The 22,572-nt window shown below is 39.3% G+C and overlaps 2 protein-coding genes across 5 annotated transcripts in view; one reads left to right on the top strand and one right to left on the bottom strand.

Moving 5' to 3' along the window:
• The window catches only part of LNP1 (leukemia NUP98 fusion partner 1), a 38,860-nt gene extending 31,992 nt beyond the window's left edge, over positions 1 to 6,868 (bottom strand). The window contains exons 1-2 of one of the 4 annotated variants that reach the window (XM_042955315.1): positions 6,838 to 6,868; positions 172 to 335 (exon numbers count right to left, since the gene is read on the bottom strand). The gene's annotated coding sequence lies outside the window, so the exon portion shown is untranslated. Of the gene's footprint in view, positions 1 to 171; positions 336 to 6,400; positions 6,525 to 6,667; positions 6,737 to 6,837 lie in introns of those variants that run through there. The other 3 variants (XM_042955317.1, XM_042955314.1, XM_042955316.1) reach the window with 3 other exon arrangements.
• Positions 6,800 to 22,572, top strand: part of TOMM70 (translocase of outer mitochondrial membrane 70) — a 34,572-nt gene continuing 18,799 nt past the window's right edge. Inside the window, exons 1-2 of the mRNA XM_042955313.1 lie at positions 6,800 to 7,433; positions 20,529 to 20,702. Coding sequence (XP_042811247.1) covers positions 7,107 to 7,433; positions 20,529 to 20,702 — 501 coding nt within the window. The 5' untranslated portion in view covers positions 6,800 to 7,106. The remainder of the gene's footprint in view (positions 7,434 to 20,528; positions 20,703 to 22,572) is intronic.

Genomic DNA, 22,572 nt, shown 5'->3' with positions numbered 1-22,572 from the left:
AAGTGACATTCCCCCTGAGAACAAAGAAGTACCACCCACTTAACTGATGCTTTGATGGAAGTTGAATAAGGCGGAATCCATCAGGAGAAAAATTAGAGAAAAATTAACAGCATGAGGGCTCAGAGGAAACATGGACTTCGATATATCATAAGTAGGGTATGAAGGACAAACCAGTCAGGTCCCAATGGAAGCAGCTTCAGTGGTGCCGATGGTAACAATGACTACAGCATGCTTGGACTGGAAACCAGTAGACAGGATGATGGTGGATGGTGGGGAAGCAGACTATTTCTGGTGATGGCAGCAGTGACAGCATGAGCTGGTCTCTTAGATGATACCTGTGGTTGGACAGCAATGGTGGCATTAGATTATTAATTTTGGCAACAGTAATGGAAATGAAGCAGCAGTCAGGGAATTGTTCAACAAACCCTTCATCAACTCTTTATTCAGCACTGACCACGTTTCAGGTATCATGTTGGGTGGATAAAATAAGTATGTTAACAAACAGTTATTATGTGCTCAGCCACGTAATAGATGTAGGAGCACAAAATGACCAGAACATGATTTTCACCCCTCAAGGACTCAGAATTGAATATGGGTAGCACATGAGAACAAATAATTATGGCAATGTAGGAGTTGTGAGGGGGAAATATATATTGCTGTGCAGGTCCAATGCAGGAAGAGAAAGCATATCCCTTTGCTCTGACATATAGCATTACAGGAGACATTGTGTTATGCACTGTATAAGATAAAAGATGAATCAGATATACCTTCTGATCTAGGATGATTATAGTCTAATAGATGAGGCAGGACAAGTATAATTCTATAAAACAAGGTAAAAAGAGTTCTGTTTTAAGAAAGTTCCAGAGAAGTATTTTGGGAGGTTAAAGGAAGGCTCATATATAGTAGATATACTATATATACTATTAAAATAGACTATTTTAAGTAAATGAAAATTCTATTTATTCTATCCTAAATGTCATTTTTTTTTCCTTTTTTGATACCCTTAAATATCATTTCCTTAAAACAGTATCTATTGAGTGCTGACTATATGCTTTGGCCTGAATGTTTGTGTCTCCCCTGCATACACCAAATTCTTAGGTTGAATTCTTAACCCTAATGTGATGGTATTTGGAGATGGAGCCTTTGGGAGGTAATTTGAATTAAATGGTATCATGAAGGTGGTTGGGGCCCTGGTCCTATGCAATTAGTGCCTTTCTAAGAAGAAGCACTAAAGAACTTGTGCACGTAAGCACTCACTCTCACACACACTCTCTCTCTCTCTCCCTTAGTTACCACACAAAAAAAGAGAGGTCATGTGAGGACATGCCAGGACTAGAGCTCTCACTAGAAACCAAATTGGCCAGAACCTTGATCTTGGACTTCCCCGCTTCCACAACTGTGAAAAATAAATTTCTGCTGTCCAAGCCACCCAGTCTATGGTATTTGGTTATAGCAGCCCTAGGAGACTAATACAGATTTTGGCACAGTGAGTGAGGCACTATTCCCCCAAAACTCATGTCCTCACAGGTAAAATACATTCATTTCATCCCAATATCCCCCAACTACTCATTCCAGCATATACTCTAAAAGCTAAAGTCCAAAGTCTTGTTTCAACATCATCCAAATCAAACATGGATGACAAAAAAAACATTGAGTGAGACTTAAGATATGATTTATCCTGAGGCAAAATTCCCGTCCAGCTGTGAACCTGTGAAACCACACGTTATTTCCTTCTGAAATACAATGATGTGACAGAAAGATTATAGACATTTCCATTCCAAAAAGGAGAAATATGAAAGAAGGGTTGAGGGGTCCCAAAAAAGTTCAAAATTTAGTAAGGCAAATCCCATTAGATCTTAAGGCTCAAGAACAATTTTCTTTGTTTCCATACTCTGCCCTCCAGGCCCAATTGGGTGGCAGGGTCACCTCAGTGAGGGAGGGGAACAGCCCAGTCCATGCAGCTTTCTACAAGGGTGACTGCCTCTGAGGCACCTGGTGGGCCCACCCTTTGAAATAGAGGAGGAACCAGCCCTGCCCTCTGCCTCTGTAGTGGGAATGGCAGTCCTCATTTTTTAACAGCCTCTGGGGTCATTGTTCCTTTTGAAAGATAAGGCATGCTTATAGCAGAGTAGCTCTATGGTCCCATATGGTCTCATATATCACAAAAGTCCAATAGCCTTCCTTCATTCTGCTGTTCCCCCTTCATTTTGGTCCTCTTTAGTCCCAGCTGGCAGTGTTTCTTCTGGTATTACTCCTGGCTCTGCTGAGATGGCTGATGAAGCTCATGAGTTGTACTCAAGATCTATCAAACAGTTGTTCAGCCATACCATTAGTGTTTCTTTGAGAACAAGCTTTCTCATTTTGCAATATGGATAGGCTAAGAATTTTCCAACCTCCAGTTTTTAGTTCCTTTTTACTTAACAGTTTCTTCTTTGGTACATCTCTCTCCTCTTCCATTTTACTGAAAGCAATAGGAAGGACCCAGACCACAGCTTCCATATCCAATTTTATCACTCATAAGTCCTACCTTCTACAAAACACTAGGACACAATTCAGCCAAGTTCTTTGGCACTTTATAACAAAGATCATTTTCCTCCAGTTTCTAGTAACCTGTTCCTCATTTACTCTGAGACCTCACTGAAAGAGCCTTTAACATCTATATTTCTACCAACATTCTGTTCATGATTATTTATGTATTTCAGTAAGAAAATGGATGCTTGGTCTCCATCTCTCACTTTTTTCTTTCTGAGCCCTCAACAGAATTGCCTTAAATGTCTTTGTCTACCAATAGTTCCTTCACAGAAATCTTGGCTTTTTCTAGCACATAACTGAAAACTCTCAGCCTCCACCCATCACAACTCCAAAGCCACATCCACATTTTTAGATATTTCTCACAGCAGCACTCCACTCCTAGTACCAAAATTTGTATCACTTAGCATGCTCCAGAGAAACAATCTATTGGATATATATGTTTATAAAGATATTTGTTATAAGGAAGGGACTCATGCAATTATGGAAGCTGAGAAGTCTCAAGATCTGTAGTTGAGAGACACCCAAGAAAGCTGATGGTACAAATTGCAGTCTGAAAGCTGGCAAATTCAAGACCCAAGAGCCAATGCTTCAGTTAATTCCAAAGGCAGGAAAAAAAAAAAAAAAAGAAAAAGAAAAAAAACAATGTCCCAGCTACAGGCAGTCAAGCAGTGGAACCTCCCTCTTACTGAGGGAAGATTAGCTTTTTTATTCCTTTCAAGCCTTCAACTGATTAGGGCCACTCACATTAGGAAGAGCAATCTGCTTTACCTAAATGTTAATCTCATCCAAAAACAGCCTCACAGACACACCCAGAATAATATATGGCCAAATATCTGGGCACCGTGTGGACTAGTTGACCAGATAAAATTAACCCTTACACTATCTTCTGGGCTCTGGAGTACAAGATGAACAAACTTTTTGTAGAGTTTATGTCCTTTGAGGGGTCACATAAATAATTTCAAATACTGCCAAGTGCTATGAGTGAGCTTCACTCATAGATGAGCTTCATCTATAAAATAGATGAAGTGTATGGAAGGAGGTGGGGGTGGGCAGGCATTTCCTTATAGGAAGTAGAGAAGGTCTAAAAGTTTCTGAGCTCAAGAATGAAATTGGAGTTATGCTTTGGGAAGAGTAATCTAGTCTCTAGGTGCAGAGTAACACATAGAAGAGAGGTTCTGGAAGCTGGGAACCTAATACAGCATTCAGAAAAGATAAAATAGAGAAAAGAGGGTCTGTGGACTCACTGGAAGGCTTGAACACCAATCAAGCAGCTATCTACCAATTCTACAAATAATAAAGTCTTTCAGGTAGCAATGACAATTAAGGGCATAGAATTATACAATTTTAAAGCTATGAGGAGCCTTAGAAATGATCTAATCTGGGGCACCTGCGTGGCTCAGTCAGTTAAGGGACCGACTCTTGATAATGGCTCAGGTTGTGCTCTCACTGTCTTGAGATCCAGCTGCTTAGAGCCCCAGATAGGGGTCCCCACGGGCTGAGTGTGGAACCGGCTTAGGATTCTCTCTCTTCCTCTCTCTCTGCCCCTCCCCCACTCATGCTTTCTCTCTCAAAAATAATAAACATTTTAAAAAAAGAAATCATCGAATCCACTGGTCACATTGGTGCTCACAGTCTCTCTCTCTCTCTCTCTCTCTCTCTCTCTCTCTCTCTCTCTCTCTCACACACACACACACACACACACACACAGCTCAGTAGTATTAAAATCTAGAATGAGAACTCGGGTCTTGCGACACCTGGCTGGCTCAGGCAGTAGAGGATGCAACTCTTGATGTCACAATCATGGGTTCAAGCCCCATGTTGGGTATAGAGCCTACCTAAAACAAAACAAAACTCAGATCTTTTGCATTCCAGTCCATTAGATGTTCTACCTCATTCAACTGACTCCTAAGATACAGACCAGAGAAGAGATAAAGAAATCTTCTATTGAGTTCCATGAATCTAGCAAGAGAAAGAAAATGTCTGTGTTCACATACACAAAACTTCAGTTTTCTTAGAAACAATTTTACTTCTCTCCTTTCAAATTTTAGAAATAGAAAATTAAGCAGTGAATGTCTATTTTGCAACAAACAAGATGTGAAGAAGACCTTATATATTATCTAGTTAAATCTTTCATATAAAGGGGTGAGAGGTGTGTTTTCACTATTTCACAGCTTAGAAATTTATGCATCAGGTCAATAAGGTCATAGAACTAGTGACATGCAGTTCTATATTATAATCAATTAGGAAATGATAGAGAAAATGGGAAAAAAGATGAATAGGCTAGGGAATGAAAATGTTATGTTTACCAAATCACAAAAGAAACAAGAACAAATTCATTTACTGATGACAACCTTAAAAATCAAACCAACAAAAGCAGCCCTTTAGATAAATATTAAAGTGTTTCAAGAAACTCTAACACTGATGTCTTTGGAAAGGGGACCTGGGTGGCTGGGGACAGGGAGATTTTTCACAGTAAAACTTTTATAACTTGTATTGCAACCATAACAATGTTACCTATTCTGATAAATAAGTAACAGCTAAAAATAAAAACCTTCAAATGACTTAGTTCCTGCCAGTAGTAATTACTAGCATTCTACAATCCCCCGAGGCTGCTGAAAAATGGAAATTTCAAGAAAGAAAAATCCTAATTCTATTCTGAAGAGGCAAGGGTGAAATTACATTAAGGGTCAGAAGACTTTCCTTTGAGGTTTGGGAATCAAGAAGGAAGAGGACTACCTACCCCAACCACTATTTGATCAACTCAATTCTATTGCTATTATTTTTAAATTTTTTTTTAACGTTTATTTATTTTGTGACAGAGACAGAGCATGAATGGGGAGGGTCAGAGAGAGAGGGAGACACAGAATTCAAAGCAGGCTCCAGGCTCTGAGCTGTCAGCACAGAGCCCCACGCGGGGCTCCAACTCAGGGACTGTGAGATCATGACCTAAGCCGAAGTCGGATACCCAACTGACTGAGCCACCCAGGCGCCCCAATTGCTATTATTTTTAGCTCATCTTTTAGTCTGTTACTAAGGAATCCCTTTACCTGAAAGCAATTTACTAACTGGAATCTACATGAAGCGGGAGAAAAGCAATGATCCTGAAACATTCAAATCAGCCCATTCTAATTTAATCCGTCTATTTTGGATATTTTGGATTGAAATACATTGTATTTCAATCTTTATGTAGCTCTACTGTGATATTGAAAATTCTGTTGTGCCCCAAAGCAAAATGATCATTTGTAAATTTTTAATATAAGGGTTTGCAGACCAGTGTATTTGAAATAGGGAGTCATAGCTCTGAATTGGTTCTCTAGTAATACCTGCCTTTTCCAATTGAAAATACTATGAATTCCGAAAAATTCCTTGCAAGGGAAATTCTTGTATTTTAAGATGTCTGGTCCAGAGCACGGGGAAAGGACTTGACAAAGCTATTCGATATATGAAAGCTATGGATTGACATTTCGGTTTAGGAATGAAGCAAGAAATCTGAGACAGCTAGTGCAAAACACCCAAGGCAGCGGGCGGATCAAAGCACTGCAGAGGGCGCGGGTGCTCCAGGGATCGCGATGTGGGCTGGTGTGTCAGGAGAAATCCAGCAAAAGGCACAAATATGTACTGGAAAGCCGCTAGTAGGTGGGAACTCTGGGTCTTCGCATTTCTACCCACTCAGTTCCCGTACATCATCATCGCTTTCGTACTGGTGCAGACGGTGAACCATAGGGACTCAAACCGTTTTGGCCGAAGCAAATTTAGATTTACCCGTTTCCCCCAAGTCTGATTTCTGCTATCTGCCCCCAATCTAAATGCCTCCAAACTAAAATCTGGCCATAGTAGACATAAAAGAATCAGTGACACAACAGGCTACCTATGGCTTTGAGCTCTTCTTTAACACACCTTTACAAGTCCTTCTAATCCACTGGCTTCACAGACATGAAGACAGAAAACCAAGCTACAGGACCTGAGAATCTAAGAAGCGCCTACGTGGCTGAAACGGGAAAACGAGGCCCAAATTCTACCAATAAATTGGGCTATTTGGGCTACGCCCCGCCCACCGCTCCTGCCAGCCAATAACATTCACAACTCTTCAGCCACTCCCGCCCATTCGTAGGGCTGCTGCAAATCCTCCACTGACCGCCTGCGCAATGTAGATCCGACTTATATGCGCCCCTCCTCCGCTTCTCAAGATAAGAGGACCCTCTGAAGACGGAGAGGACGACACTGGCTACCACTGGAGGCCGAAGACTCCAGAAGCTAGTGTCACAAACAGTGAGGGGGCTTAAAGAAAGAGAAGGAGCCACTTACGACGCCCTGTTCCCCCTAACCCGGAAGTAATTCTCCCCTATTTCCGTTCCCGCCTACGGTTAAGACGGGAGGAGAAGGACGGTAGGGTCTGGCCCGGCATGCCCTGGGCTTCCGGTGACCTCTGGCCCTTTTCTGTCGTCCGCTCTTGCTTCCCAGCGTGCTCGCTCGCTCATTGCCTCCCTTCCCTCCTTCTGGTCTTCCTTCGCACGCTACCTGGTGACTGAGGCACCCGCGACGAGCAGTGAGGCGGTGGCGGAGGACACTCAGTCATGGCCGCCTCTAAGCCTGTGGAGGCGGCGGTGGTCGCAGCGGCTGCGCCCAGCTCCGGGAGTGGGGTGGGCGGCGGCGGTGCGACTGCAGGCCCCGGCACTGGGGGCCTGCCGCGATGGCAGCTGGCGCTGGCAGTCGGGGCTCCCCTGCTGCTAGGTGCAGGTGCCATGTACCTGTGGAGCAGGCAGCGGCGGCGCCGGGAGGCTGGGGGCCGAGGAGACGCCGGCGGTTTAAAGCGCAACAGCGAGCGGAAGACCCCGGAGGGTAGGGCCAGTCCGGCCCCGGGCAGCGGACATCCCGACGGCTCCGGTGCTCACCTGGAAATGGTGAGAAGTAGCCCTGGGCCGTGGAGGTGGAACCCAGCGGGTGCAGCCTTTTCTTGACGAATTGTGCAGGTCAGGGGGCTTCCCGTCAGACGAAAGCTGCCTGGAAGCACATGAGTTTAGGGACGCACATTTCTGGATGCTTTTGTAGGGATTGGAATAGCCCGAGGGCACAGGTTAGCGGCCTTCTTTGACAGTTCCCTTTTAGTTTCAGAAAAATACATATGTGGGGTTTTTTGTTTTTTGTGTTTTTCTGAGTGACACAGCATTTATCTCTGGTGTTTTGGGTACGGGGGATATTTGCAAATGTGATGATTGTGTTTAACTAGTGAGGGAAGCCAAATTCCATGAACGATTAGTACATTGTGGTTGATAGGAATTGTGATTTCCAAGGCCTAGAATTTGATAGATAATAACCTTTAATAATGAGCCACCCCGTTATTTGAAGTCTCAGGGTATGGGATGGGTAAATACAGTGACTGTTGGTTGGCAAAGCGAAATGGTGTTGAGTAGCATTTGCTTTTTTATCTATGGGAATGAGTTTTTAAACTTTCTGGGTAGAAGCATCTTAAATTCGTTTTTAAATTTTACCTGAAAAATTACCAGACCAAGCCTGGCCTGCGTGATAAAGGTTCTTTGATGTCAGGCTATGCATCAGAGTATCTGCTGAACTACTTTGTATGGTTTTGTTGAACAGACTGTTAAATCCTTTTGGTATCTGACAGCTGTGGGCAATTGACCTGGCTACATTTAACAATACTGGGATAGGGTGGGGTGGAGGATTTTATCTGCCTCTCGGATTGTACAGTGGTAATTCCAGAGTAACTCAGAGTACATTGAAACCTTTGATCAAAAAACTCCCAGTTAAATACATTTGCAAGTCATTTCCACCTTACATTATTCAGGTTAAAGACATGGTTTTGCTAAGTAGTCAAATAAGCTTTAAAGGAAGTTTTATGTGGGAGTGAACTACCATAACTTCATGCCTAATATATGTCAGACATTGTGCTAGGCCATGAAGAGAGCCAGAGACAGTCTTTGCAATGGCAGAGTAAAACATTGCCCCCTCACCCCAGCTTTTTTTTTTTTTTTTTTTTTTTTTTTTTTTTTTTTTTTTATGTAGAAAAATGCAGTGTAGTAAGCTGGAAGAACCTATGGACTGGAGAACTAGGAAATGTGCACTTTATGGTGGGCTCTCCAGCATAGTTACCTTGGGAAAGTCATTTGATCACTCCGATCTTAGTGTCATCCCATACAATAAGAGAATTAAAATACTCTCTTTCAGTCTCATTTTTTCCAGCCCTGAAAATTGGTGATTCTGAATGCTAATGACAAATCTGAAATTCTCTGGTCATTTTTATTTCATTTGTTAGTTTAACTTTAATCACGGAAGAATAATGAATGAATGAGAAATATATAAAAGCTTTTAGTTCTATAATCACTAAAAAAAAATAATTCTTACACATGAAACTTTTTGACATTTTTTTGTAGTTTCAAAAACTTCCCTGTCTCACTCATTTGGTGTTTGAATTTAGTACACCATTGGTATAGAATTTAGCAAATTGTCTTACAGATTTTAGATTTTCTTGAGTCCATTTTTAGTTTTTCAGCATTGCCTGGGATAACAGGGTGATGATTTTTAAATTTTTGGAGTGTTTTGTCATTTTATCAGAATAATTTTTTATTAATTCACTGCTGCTAAAAATTAGATTTTAAGATTGACTTCTTTGTGTAACTTGAACTGCTCTAAAATGATTTATTATTTTTGACCTTAAATAAAACTGAGCAAAACACACATATGGTTGTTCACCTTGTGGAATTTGTGGGCTTATATTCTTGCTTTGAATTACTAAATGATTCTTCACTAAAGCAACAGTAGGAATGTCTTTTCCATTTTTGTAAAGGAAATTTGTGTTTTTACTGATGGACCAATAAATACTGGAAGACTATTTTTTGTCTTTTTTATAGTCTGGTCCTTAGAATTATTATTAGATTTATCTAAATATAACTGACCACTAGTTATAATTTATTTATTATCTGTGGTTGGAGAAATTGCTTTATATTTGAATAGCACCTTTCAGTTGGCAACCTTAGTGGGTTTTGTAAATAAGGAAGTCATTTGTTTCAACTGAGGAAAAACTGGCAGAATCCTGATGCTCTGTTCTTTCTCCACCTGAGCAATAGCTATAATTTTTAAGGGAATGAAGGAATGGACAAATACTGTCTGTTCAAGGTTCAGTGAATAAAACAGAAAATCATTGCTTTTTGTCTGTTGGCCTATGTTTGCCTTAATGTAAAATGAACTAATAAAACTGGCTGGCTTGAGATTTTTGTGTACAATGTAGACTGTATCCAGTTATCTTTTTTTCTGGAATAAACACCGGAAAGTAAAAGCAGAAATTCATATTTCTGTTTAATTAATGGGGATTTTAGGATTTCACTAAAGAAAGGCATCTAATTACAGTTGATAGCATCTGACATTGAAATACTTCAAGTATTAAATCATGTTCCATTTGGGGGCACTGGAAAACCTACCACAAGGTGCTATTTTGCTTCAGTAATGTTTTTAAAAAGACTTGAAGAATTACAGATTTCCAAAGTTGGAAAGATTCTTTGAAGATCATCTTATCCATATGGCTTCTCAATCTCTGAGTGTCTGAGGTATCACAAGGGACTACCACACCCACATATATACCAAGTATGGTATTCTGGCTGCACAGATGTCTTAGGTATTTCTTTTTTTCAAACAGGATTTTTTGAAAGGTGCATTTATTTAAAACTTTGATTGGCTATAGTAGCGTTCTATCCTGTTGTTTTTTAATCTGATAAAAAAAATACAGTTATTCTGGTGTTCAAGCTTTTTTAATGTTGCACAGTAGTTATCCCACATGAAATGGTTAGAAACCACTAATCTAAGTCAGCCCTCTAGAATGGGAAAGGAGAAATGTACTTAAGCATTTTAATTAGGAGAGCAAAGACTGAGTGACCTGGTGTTTTCAGTCATCTTTGAAATGAAGTAATTCTCTCCCCTCAAATGATCTGTTTCTAGTCATTTTTTTTTTAAAAATCAGGGTCACTGGGTCACCTGGGTGGCTCAGTTAAGCATCTGACTCTTAGTATTGGCTCAGGTCGTCATCTCATGGTTTATGGGATCAAGCCCCACATCAGGCTCTGTGCTGACAGCATGGAGTCTGCTTGGGATTCTCTCTCTCCCTCTCTCTGCTCCTCCCCCACTTGTTCACTCTCAAAATAAATAAACTTTAAAGAAAAATCAGGGTGGGGCGCCTGGGTGGCGCAGTCGGTTAAGCGTCCGACTTCAGCCAGGTCACGATCTCGCGGCCCGTGAGTTCGAGCCCCGCGTCAGGCTCTGGGCTGATGGCTCGGAGCCTGGAGCCTGTTTCCGATTCTGTGTCTCCCTCTCTCTCTGCCCCTCCCCCGTTCATGCTCTGTCTCTCTCTGTCCCAAAAATAAATAAAAAACGTTGAAAAAAAAAAAAATTAAAAAAAAAAAAATCAGGGTCACCAGTGACATTTCTATGTAACAAGTACAGTGAACACCTTTCAGTCTTTATCTTAACTTGATCCTTGGCAGTATTTTACATTGTCTTCTCTTAATTTCATAACTTTTCCTGTGGCTTCTGACATCTTGTATTCTGAATTCCTTTGCCTTTTAAAAAATTCCTGATACCTCCCTTGCTGATTGTTCTTGGTCTCCTTTCCAGGCTCTTTTCTCTACCTCTTCCTTTTGGTGACCTTCATGGTTCTATCATAAGCATTCTCTTACTTTCCACACCTTCACTGGATACTTGCTTGCTGTGCAGGAACTTATCACGTATACTGATAGCTTCCTAATTTCTTGTGTATAGCCTACACCTCTCAAGAGGCCCAAATTTAAGGGGGAATTCTCACTTCATTACCTTACAGGTATTTCACATCCAGACTCCTTCCTGTTTTTCTTGAGAATACCAACTAATGTGCCTCATCAGACTACTTTCCTAAGCCAGAGACTTGGATATCATCCTTAACTTTTAACTATTGGCATATTCTCCACATCTAATCCAGAAAAACATCCAGAAGAGTTTTAAGCCTGACTGCTACAATCACACGGCCATTATTTCTCAACTGAATAACTGCTACTCTCATTGTCTTCCTTGAATCCATTTGTCACTACCAGAATAAAATCCTGACAGTTATGTGCTTAAAATCATTAAGTGGTGTTCTGTTCATTGCCCAACAGATAAAGTTCAAACTCATCGTCATTTAAGATCCTCCATGATCTTGATCCTGTTTACCTCTTCAACTTTATCTCTTGACATTTCCTCTTATTTCTTGGCTTTGGATATTCTGTGAACACTGCCCAATACTCTACCTTCTCATCCTTCAAGTCACAACATGTAGATCATTTAACCTTTTCTGAACCCTTTACCTGGGCATAGGTTATGTGATTACATAACACTGAACTTTTCCCTTCCATAGCACTTACCACATGGTACTAGAGTTGCTTATTTATATCTTTCCTACTATACTCTTGACTATGTGAAGGCTGGGACTGGCTCTATCTCACTATTCTCAGAACCTAATAAATGCCTTGTACAAAGCAGGTGTTGAGTCAGTGTACCAATGAAGCTTCATTCTTTGACGTGTGTGTGTGTGTGTGTGTGTGTGTCCACATCTCCACAAGTTGAATATTTTTTCAGAATTCAGCTTTTCATTTTTATTCCACCAATCAACCTAGAACTTGGTATAACAGTCTTAAACCTTACTTAGACATTCTTTTTATAAATCACTTGATTTTGTATGAACTACAACCATAATCCTGCAGAAGCTGCATTCTTACAAATGAATTCTTAGGTAAAGAGTGTTCTGTATTATGATTCAGTGGGTGGGGTTGGTTGTAGATTTTTGAAATATTGGGATACAATACGGGAAAGGACTTATTATCTCAGGTATTATTCATATAATAGGTTTTATTCATATAAAAGTAATATTTGGTTGATAAAAGTATTTTTAAAAGACTTTCTCATGCTATAAGTTTTCCACAGTTGATTGCTACTTCTGTTAAGCTGGGATTCGAATTTTTAAATATGCTTTTGGAATTTGGTAAATTTAAGAGAATGAAGCCATTGAAAAGAAACAGTGTTAAACCACTTTGTCTATATTTTGATATATGTAAATGTGTATTAGGGTGATACCCATTTTATTTTCTTACACATAGATTACCTGATTCCAGTTCATTTCCTTTCACAGTAACTATACGTGATTATCAGAATAATATTTTGTAAATATTTGCTGAGCATTTACAGTGACTCCTTATTGCCAAATGTCTATCATTGAAAGCTTTCTATAATGTAGTCAATGTTACCATTGCAGGACTTGTTTTAAAGGACCCTTTCTGGTCTGAATTGTGTGTGTGTGTGCGTGTGTGTGTGTGTGTGTGTGTGTGTGTGGTTTTTCCTCCTTGGAGTATTTTCCTGGCTGTTCTTTATTAGTCATTTTTGTTCCAGAGCACATTCCTGTAAGTAACCTTCACTGACTATCAAATCTCCATTACTTTTTTTTCAACTTTGTATTCTACTAAATTTACTGGCATTATACCTTAATATCTGTTCCTTTGGTCTTTAAATGTTACTTGTTTTTTCCAGAGTAGATTAGCCTCTGCAAAAGGTACAGGGTAGATTTGTAGGTTTTGCCTCTTGTTTGACAAGTTCTAGCACAGTGCTTATGGAGAGGAGACCTACATATTTACTGTGTTTTTCATTGTTTCCTTTTAGATTTATTACCTGAGTTACTTGTTTTTAATTCTTGTGTCTTACCCAAATACTTTTGGATATATGTGTGTATATTTATATGTAGTTGCTACTTTGGTTCTAATAATTTTCTAGTTATTAGTTACACAGTTTACTAATTACCTAATCACATTTTCCCGATGTGAATTGGGGTTTCCGGTTTTTTAATCAGTGGTGATTCTTTAGAGAAGCTGCCAGTCTACTTGTTTCTTGACCTGCCTCTAGTGTTCCTTCAGGGTAAAGACTATCCTGTTGATTGTGGAGTCACATCAAATGTGCTTTTTATTAAAATGAATTCAGTTATATTTCCTTGGCATAAAGAAAGAAAAAGATCTGATTGTGCTGATGACTCTCTTTGTCTTTTCATTTAAAGACCTTTTGCCCTAAAGTTAGTAGTTAGCAAGATAGGATATCTGAATCTGTTTTGTTTCAGTTCCAGAGTGTGAATCTGGATGTGATTGTAATAATAATCTTCATAAAATGTGGATGACAATCCATGCAGTACAGAAGTAAAGTTTAGGCAACCTGGAGTGGAATTGCTAGAGTTTGAATCCTGCCTTGAGCAAGTTACTCTGACTGTCTGGCCTTCAGTTGCTCTTTATGTAAAATGAGGATAGTAATAGCACCTACCATGCATCTCCAGTGTGGTGCTCTGCTAAAGATTTGTCAAAAGTAATTTTGACAGTTGATTTTTTTAAATGTTTATTTATTTTTCAGAGAGACACAGTGAGCAGGGGAGGGGCAGAGAGAGGGAGACAGAGGATCTGAAGCAGGCTCTGTGCTGACAGCAGAGAGCCCGATGTGGGGCTCGAAGAACCACAAGATTGTGACCTGAGCCAAGTCCAGTGCTTAAGGGACTGAGCCACCCAGGTGCCCTTTTTGCTTAATGCATTAACTTCAGGATTCCTTGTGAGATTTGGCTTCAAATATTTATTGAATTCATTTAGCAGAATCACATGGAATCATGGAGTTAACTCTGCTGAACAGTTATTCATTATGAAAGAGATGGAACTTACCCAAATCATGCATGGGGGAAAAAACCTAAGTTTTCTAGTAGACCATTTTAAATCATACTTTATGTGACATACTAGGCAGATGTCAACATCTTTTTCATAGTTCTTCTGTATTCTAACCAGTATTGATGAAGTTTGAATTCACACTCATGTATGAAAATTGAGTATGTGGCTGAAGTGGAGTAACGAAAGTTTGGAGTCTTGTGTGTAGGTCTTGGTGGTGGGAAGTTACTGGAAGATTTTGAGCAAGGAATGATACAATTTACTTGTTAAAAAGAATTTTCAGAGCAATTAGAAAATAATTTGTTGTAATAAATGCAGAGAGAGCTGCATTTTCACATAACTTCAGTGTAAAATATTATGGAATGTTCAGAACCTGAAAACGACTACCCAAACCAAAAGTGATTTCCAGTAACATAAATGGCTTTTAAATGTCTTTTTTTTTTTTTTTTTTTTAACATTTATTTATTTTTGAGACAGAGAGAGACAGAGCATGAACGGGGGAGGGTCAGAGAGAGGGAGACACAGAATCCGAAACAGGCTCCAGGCTCTGAGCTGTCAGCACAGAGCCCGACGCGGGGCTCGAACTCACGGACCGCGAGATCATGACCTGAGCCGAAGTCGGCCGCTTAACCGACTGAGCCACCCAGGCGCCCCTTAAATGTCTTTTAAACATAAATGGTTTTTAAATGACTTTTAATCCACCTGAGTACTTATAGATATGCAAACAAACCGTATGAAATAAACTGGCATTTCAGGATGTTCCCATTATGTTTTAGATCAGTATGTCTGCATCTCATTTATCAAATATGCTTTCAAAATTGTCTTTGAGCTTGTCTTCTAACTCCAATCTTTAATTATGAAAGTTCTTATTATAACTCAAGAATGTAGACTGGTGGCGGCAGGTGGGGATTACTGAAAAGCAGTGTGAAGGATTCTTGTAGGATGGAATTAAAATCCCTCATAAGGAATTGTTAGTCATGTGTTCTCTAATGCAAACTTTTTTGTCCAGTGCATTTATTTTAATTTCTGCCTGCTTTTGGCCTCGAAGCTTGTGAAAATAAGGTCTAGTTCCTGATGTAGGGGAAGGCTGGCATTGTGTTAACCAGCTTTTTGTCCTACATTTCGTCAGTGGGCCAAAATGATTAGTTTTTCTGTACTGTCCTTGCTGTAATGCCATTCTTTCTCTGCATTTTTATTTTTTTTATTAAAAAAATATTTTAATGTTTATTTTTGAGAGAGAAAGAGAGCACAAGCGGGGGAGGAGCAGAGAGAGAGAGGGAGACTAAGAATCTGAAGCAGGCTCCAGGCCCTGAGCTGTCAGTACAGAGCCCCTGTGCAGGGCTTGAACTCAAGCTGCGAGATCATGACCTGAGCTGAAGTCAGACGTATAACCCACCCACGCCCTCCGTCTGTATTTTTATTAAGGAAGGGAAATAGTTGGACAGAAAGTAATGAGGCAGACAGTGGGCGTGGGGTGATAGGGATGTTAACCAAGGTTGTGCTCTCCAGAAATGTGGTTTGGTTTGCTTTCTGGAGTGGAAATGGAAGCAACTGAAGAAAATTTGCACTTGGTGATTTGCCTATGTAATTTGATCCTTTTCCACACAGTGTCATTCAAACCATTGTTTTTTTTACAGTATAATAAAAAGAAGTTAATCAGATTCTAATTTTGGCCTTAGGAGTTAAAAGACTTTTTTTTTTTTTTTTTTAAGACTTTTCAGGCCCAACATGAGGCTTGAACTCAACAACGCCAAGATCAAGAGTCGCATGCTCTACTAACTGAGCCAGCCAGGTGCCCTGGAGTTAAAGAATTTTTAATAACTTTTAAAAGGAGCTATTATATAAAACGACTAATGGAGGAAAATAGCTAATTGAAAGATTCACTTGGTTGGTTTTAAGTTGATTTAGACTTTGCTGGATAAAAATAAGTATCCATCCTCTAAGTAGAGAAAGGAAAGCCTTGTGTACTCATCTCTCCAGATATGTCTGTTCTTTTAACTTGTCAGCCCTTGCTATAACTGCCTCTTCTTGTATTCTGTATGATATTATTTGGCCTTAAACTTCTAGTAGACAGGAAGGAGTTCATTACCTGTTTCTGCGGAGACAAGGTCATTACTCTGTCCAGAAGATGTTTTTATCTAATCTGTAAATCTTTATTAAAAATACTGAATAAGGGCACCTGGGTGGCTTAGTCAGTTGAGTGTCCGACTTCTGATTTCAGCTCAGGTCATGATCCCAGGGTCGAACCAGGCTCCATGCGCCTGTGTAAGATTCTCCCTCTCTCTCTCTGCCCCTCTCCCCAGCTCATGCTCTCGCTTGCTCTCTCTCTCTCTCTAAAAAAATAAAAAAGTTAAAAAAAAAAAATACTGGGGCACCTGGGTGGCTCAGTCGGTTGAGCATCTGACTCTTGATTTCAGCTCAGGTCATGATCTCACAGTTGGTGGGATCATGGGATCTAGTCCCTCATTGGGCTTTGCACTGATAGTGCAGGGTCTGCTTGGAATTCTCTCTCTCCCTCTCTCTCTGCCCCTCCCCCCTTTCTCTCTCTCAAAATAAATAAATAAACTTTTAAAAACAGTCTTCAGTAGGTCTGTAGTCAAATATACTTCTCACATGCTTTTAATATGCCACATTATTTTCTACATAAACAGTCCCTAGTGTTTAAGGATGTGTATTTGCCATGTCCTAAATGAGTTAGAAACATTGTAAACGTTTTGCCAAAAATTGGAAGAATGTTTATCTTGATATTTAGTATCAAAAGTAACTTTCCTTATTTTGAAGTTTTATTGGCCCATAAAGATTCCTGATTATGATGTGTTCTTGGCAAATTGAACCTTTTATCAGTAAAACTGTCCTTTTGTGTTCCATCTGAGGCTTTTTAATGCTTTTTTGGTCTGATACTGCCTTATTTTTCTTAGTGTTTGCCTTCTCTAACTTTTATAGTCTTTTTGACCTGTCACTTTGTTTTAGGTTATGCCTGATAGCATAGTTTGAAAATTTTTTAATATGGAGATTTAACCTATTGACATTTAACCTATGTTGTTATTAACCTGTTTAATGATTCGTGCCATATGTAACCTGTTTTGTTTTTTCCTTTATCCTCCCCTTTCTACTTGTATTGATAATTTGCCCTACTTTTGGGTCTATTTTTAGTGATAAGGAAGTTATACTACCTCTATTTCTGTTCTTGCAGTCAACCTTAAAAACTAGTTTGGCTAGGTATAAGATTCTAAATTGGAGATAATCTTTCTTCAGAACTTTAAAGTTGTTACTTCATTGTTTTTTAGTACCCCACGTTGGTGATATTCTAATACCACTTTGGTTCTTTTTCCTTTGTGGATAGTCTGTTTTTTCTACCTAAAAACTTTTAGGATTTTTGTTGGCAAATTTCACCATGATGTGTCTAAAAATGTGTGTTATTTCAGCTCCAGGAATTTTTCTTTTCTTTTCTTTTCTTTTTTTCTTTTTTTTTTAATTAGGGCTCACACTCAATGTGGGGCTTGAACTCACAACCCTGATCAAGAGTTGCATGCTCTGCTGACTGGGCCAGCCGGGGGCCCTTCCAGGAATTTTTCTAATATTTCCTTCAACACACCATTCTGTGCCTTTCCTTCTAAATTCCAGATAGGTAGATGTTGGAACATCTGAATTTATATTCCATGTCATTTAGGTTTTCCTCCAAATGTCTCATCTTCCTGTCCTCTATTTTCATTGCATTCTGACAGATTTCCTTGGCTCTATCTTCTACTTGTTAATTTGCTCCTCAGTTATGCCCATTCTAATATATAGTCCCAGACTGTCTATTAAGATGATCTCAGCAGAAACTGAGTTTTTCTTTTAATGTTTATTTTTGAGAGAGAGACAGGGAGGGAGAGAGAGGGAGAGGGAGAGATATCTCAAGCAGGGGTGGGGCACAGAGAAGGGAAGGCACAGAATCTGAAGCAGGCTCCAGGGTCCAAGCGGTCAGCACAGAGCCCGATGTGGGGCTCAAACCTATGAAATGTGAGATCATGACCTGAGCCAACGTCATATGCTTAACCGACTGAGCCACCCAGGCGCCCCAATCCCAGACCGTCTGTTGAGTTGATTATAATAATCCTTTTTAATTTTCAAGATGTCTAATTAGTATTCTTTCAAAGCAGACTCCTTTTAAAATGACTGTGATAGCCTCTTATTCCTCTGATGTTAAAGTTTCAGTTTGCCTGGTTTATCCTGTTTTCTCAAATACTAGTTTTTCTATTTGAGTTGGGTGCCTCTCTCTTAGGGTATTAAATTTTTTTCTATGGTAGCAGTTCTCAGCAGTTTGGTCTCTTGTAAGACAGCCAAGGTATGCCTATCACTTACCTCTTGGGTGTAGGGGATCCTCGCTCCTTCTGGATGACAGCCCTAGTCCAGGCTCACTTCTCCTCTCAATGGAGTGGGAGGACTGTAGGGGCTGCTTCTAATGCACTTTTCCAGCAATAACTTGATAGTTACCCTCCTATAGTCTATAGCTATATACGAGATTCCTGATTGTCTATGATGGATATTTTGTGCTAAAGATTTTCACTGTCAAAGCGTTTGGAAGATGATTGAGGCTTTTGACAAACGGAAGATTTTATATTCATCTTTTAATTTATTTGTGGTTTATTTGGGTCTCCTACATCCTAGTTTTAAAATACGTTCCTTATTGACACTAGCTGGCTTAAACTAGCTGTTTAATATTCTGAACTTAGATAAATGGAGTTTCCGACAAATCTTTGCACACTATACTTTTAAAAAATAATTAGAGTAGTACTTGGATTAAAGGAGAAGGGAAACAAAAGGTAAATAGTGGGGGGAAAGCAGCAAAGAAAAATGAAGCAAGAGTAAGGGGGGAAAAAGAGCACGTTCAAAAAAAGGTTGGTGTTTCACTTTTCTGTTTAGGAGTGAGATGCCCTGGTCCATAAGCAACTTGGCTTTCACGACTCCTGTAAGTTATTTGTGAGGGCAACTACTTCTGCTTTTGTTTTGTCAGTGCTTACCTGTTGCAGACATTATGTATTCTTTCATAATCACATATTTGTTAAAGTTGGATGATGCTGGGGTGCCTGGTGGCTCAGTCGGTTGAGTGTCGACTTCAGTTCAAGTCATGATCTTACGGTTTGTGGGTTCGAACCCCATGTCGGGCTCTGTGCTGGCAGCTCAGAACCTGGAGCCTGCTTCGGATTCTGTGTCTCCCTCCCTCCCTCCCTCCCTCCCTCTCTCTGTCTCTCTCTCTCTCTCTCTCTCTCTGCCCCTCCCCCACTTGCGCTCTGTCTCTCTCTCTTAAAAATAAACATAAAAAAATTAAAAAATAAAGTTGGATGATGCTGACAATAAGTTTTGGGTAAAGATATGCCACAAAGCTCTTGGACTTAGCAGCTAGAACCCGGATAACTGGAATTGTCTCCAGAATGCTTCCCAAATGTTGACTGAAGTATTCACAACTGTCCTCAGTGGGTACTACCTACGAACTCTTCTTATTGTACACAGTATGTAAGTTGGGTCCTCTAGGAAGACTCTGAGACTAAGACAAGAGTACAGAAAATTTATTGATGAGCAAACAACAGATTTGGGATAACAATTATAATGAAGATGACAAAGTGTGTCTAGTATCTATTCTGTACTATTGACAAACAGCCCAATAGAAAAATAGCAACACACATGAATAAGTGGTTTTCAGAATAAAAAAGCCTCGTGGCCAATAAACATGAGAAGATTTTCAGATTCATTAATAGAGGAAAATGTAAATCAAAATAATATTGGAGTATTACTTTATACCATGGTTTTTCAATGAACTTGGCACTATTGACATTTTGGATTTGATAATTCTTTGTGTTGGGGGGCTGTCCTGTGCATTGCAGAATGTCAACAGCATCCCTGATGTCTACCCACTAGGTAACAGTAGCAGCTACCCAAACCTACCCCCTGCAGTTGTGACAATCAGAAATTTCTCCAGACATTGTCAAATGCATCCTAACTGGTAGTCACTTCTGACTGATAACCCATTAGATTGGCAAAAATTAGCTATCACAACTCTTGCTGGCAGGAATGGCAGGAAAGTGGATTTTAAATATAAAGTACTACAGCAGTTTTTTTGAAATTAAAAATACATAAACCTTTGGCTTAGCAATCCTACTACTAAGACTTTATCCCATGAAGATATTTATATGAAGTGACTTACATTGTAAACAGCTATTCTACATACCCATTTTTCTTCTGTCAGTTTATCACTGTTTAGTCTCTGATCTTAATCTATTCCTGAGTATTGATAAGTGTTCTTTCTTCTCATTTCAGAACTCTCTTGATAGAGCGCAAGCAGCCAAGAACAAAGGCAACAAATATTTTAAAGCAGGAAAATATGAACAAGCTATTCAGTGCTATACTGAGGCGATCAGTTTGTGCCCTATAGAGAAGAATGCTGACCTTTCCACATTTTATCAAAACAGAGCTGCTGCCTTTGAACAGTTGGTATGTATCTTAGGGTTTTTTGGTTTTTTTTTTTCCTGTTCTTTTTGTTTTCTTTATTTGCATAATGTTTCAGTTAGTACCACTCAAACCTAATAAGTTTTTTGAAGTTTTGAAATTACAGGCTTTTTGTTTTCATATCTTTTAATTACATAACTTTTTTAAGAACAGATTTGAGTTTTGCTGGTTAAAAATATAATCTAAAGTTATATATATCAGGTTCTATAAAATTAGACAATACAGGAAACTACAGTTTCTGGTAACCCCATCCTTCTCAACAGTTTGAGGCTATTTTTTTCAATTTTTTGTTTCCATAAATATTAATAGTAGCGTGCGGGGAGACCAAACTTATTACACAGTATTGTTTGTGACATTCTTTAATTGCCACTGTATCTTGTGCAGCTTTTCTTAGCACATGCAGATTTGTTTTATTCTTTCTGAAATGGTATATGTAGTAGCTGTTACATGTTTGTATACTGGAGAACATCTAGTGATGAACATTTGGGTTGTTTCCTGTTTTACCTATTGCATTCAGTATTTGAGTAAATATTTTCGTTAAGTATTTTTTTGCATACTTTCGGGAGGATAAAATTCTAGAAATGGAAATCTAAAGAGATAGCATCAGCACCTACTCCCAACAATATGAGCATGCTTGTTTTCCATTACTCTCGCTGACTATATTATCAATCTTAATATTATTTGCCATTTTTTCTCTCATTGTTTTAATTTGCACTTTTAGAAATGTTGCTGAAGTTCACTATTCTTTTCTGTGGTTATTGGGCATTTGTAGTCTCCGCATTTTTTTGTTCAACCAAATATTATTGACTATCTTCCTATACGGAAGGTTGCTATGGTACAAGCTGGGTCTATAAAAGCAAACCGTTATGCATAGAACTCAAGAATAGCTAAACAATGAACTATTTAAATGACATTTTCACAAATGCTTTAAATAATTAACATGATTCAGTAATAAAAAAATGACTGGCGATGGGATTGGTGCATAAAACAGTAGAGGAGACAGTGTTACAAATAGAGGAAACGGTGTGTATAATTGCTCTGAGGCAGGAAAGAGTTTGGTGTGATTAAAGAATTATAAAGGATCCTGGAGTATAGAGAGATGCAATTGGAGAGGCAGCAGAGGGCAGATGAGACAAAGTCTACAGCAGTAAGGAGTTTGGATTTGATTCTGAGTGTAATGGCAAATATTTAAGGGTTTTAAGTAAGGCAGGGACATCCTCTAAAATTGCTTTAAATGTTCTGTCAAGAATATATTGTAGGGAGGCAAGAGTGGAGACGGGGACACCAAGTAAGGATGTTGCTGAGGTAGCCTATGTGAAACATGAAGTAAGCTGAGACCAACAAGTTGCTGTTATATTGGATATGAAGGGTGAAGAAAAGCAGGAATGTAAATAATAGTGGAATGGGGAAGGAGTGAGACAGCTACGTAGAAGTTGAATTGAGAAATGTCTCTTTTGGGAGTATTCTAATTTTCTATTTTATATAATGCCAGGATGTTAGATGTGGTCACCTAGGGTGAGAGAAGAGATGAGACCTTGAGGACTCAGGTGGAGGGGAAGAATTTAGCAAAGGAAATTGAGGAGCAGCCAGTGAAGTAGGTAGAAATCAATTAGAGCAGCAGTTCTTTGGAGGTTTGGCAATAAAGAGGAACCAAGAAATGGGGTAGTAGCTGCAGGGAATTATGGACTCAAAGGAGGGTTTTTAAAAGATGGAAAATAACTAGAGTAAGTGGTTTTTTTTCGTTTTCTTTTTTTTTATATGCTCATGGGAATGATTCAGTAGAGATGTAGATTGATGTAGAGGTGAAATAGCTAACAAAGTAAAGTCTTTGAAGTGGAGAGAGTATGGATCCAGC

Source organism: Panthera leo, chromosome C2 (genome assembly GCF_018350215.1).
Source record: "Panthera leo isolate Ple1 chromosome C2, P.leo_Ple1_pat1.1, whole genome shotgun sequence".
Lineage (NCBI taxonomy): Eukaryota > Metazoa > Chordata > Mammalia > Carnivora > Felidae > Panthera > Panthera leo.
The sequence above is the reverse complement of the archived record's forward strand: the minus strand, read 5'-3'. Positions and strand labels throughout refer to the sequence as shown.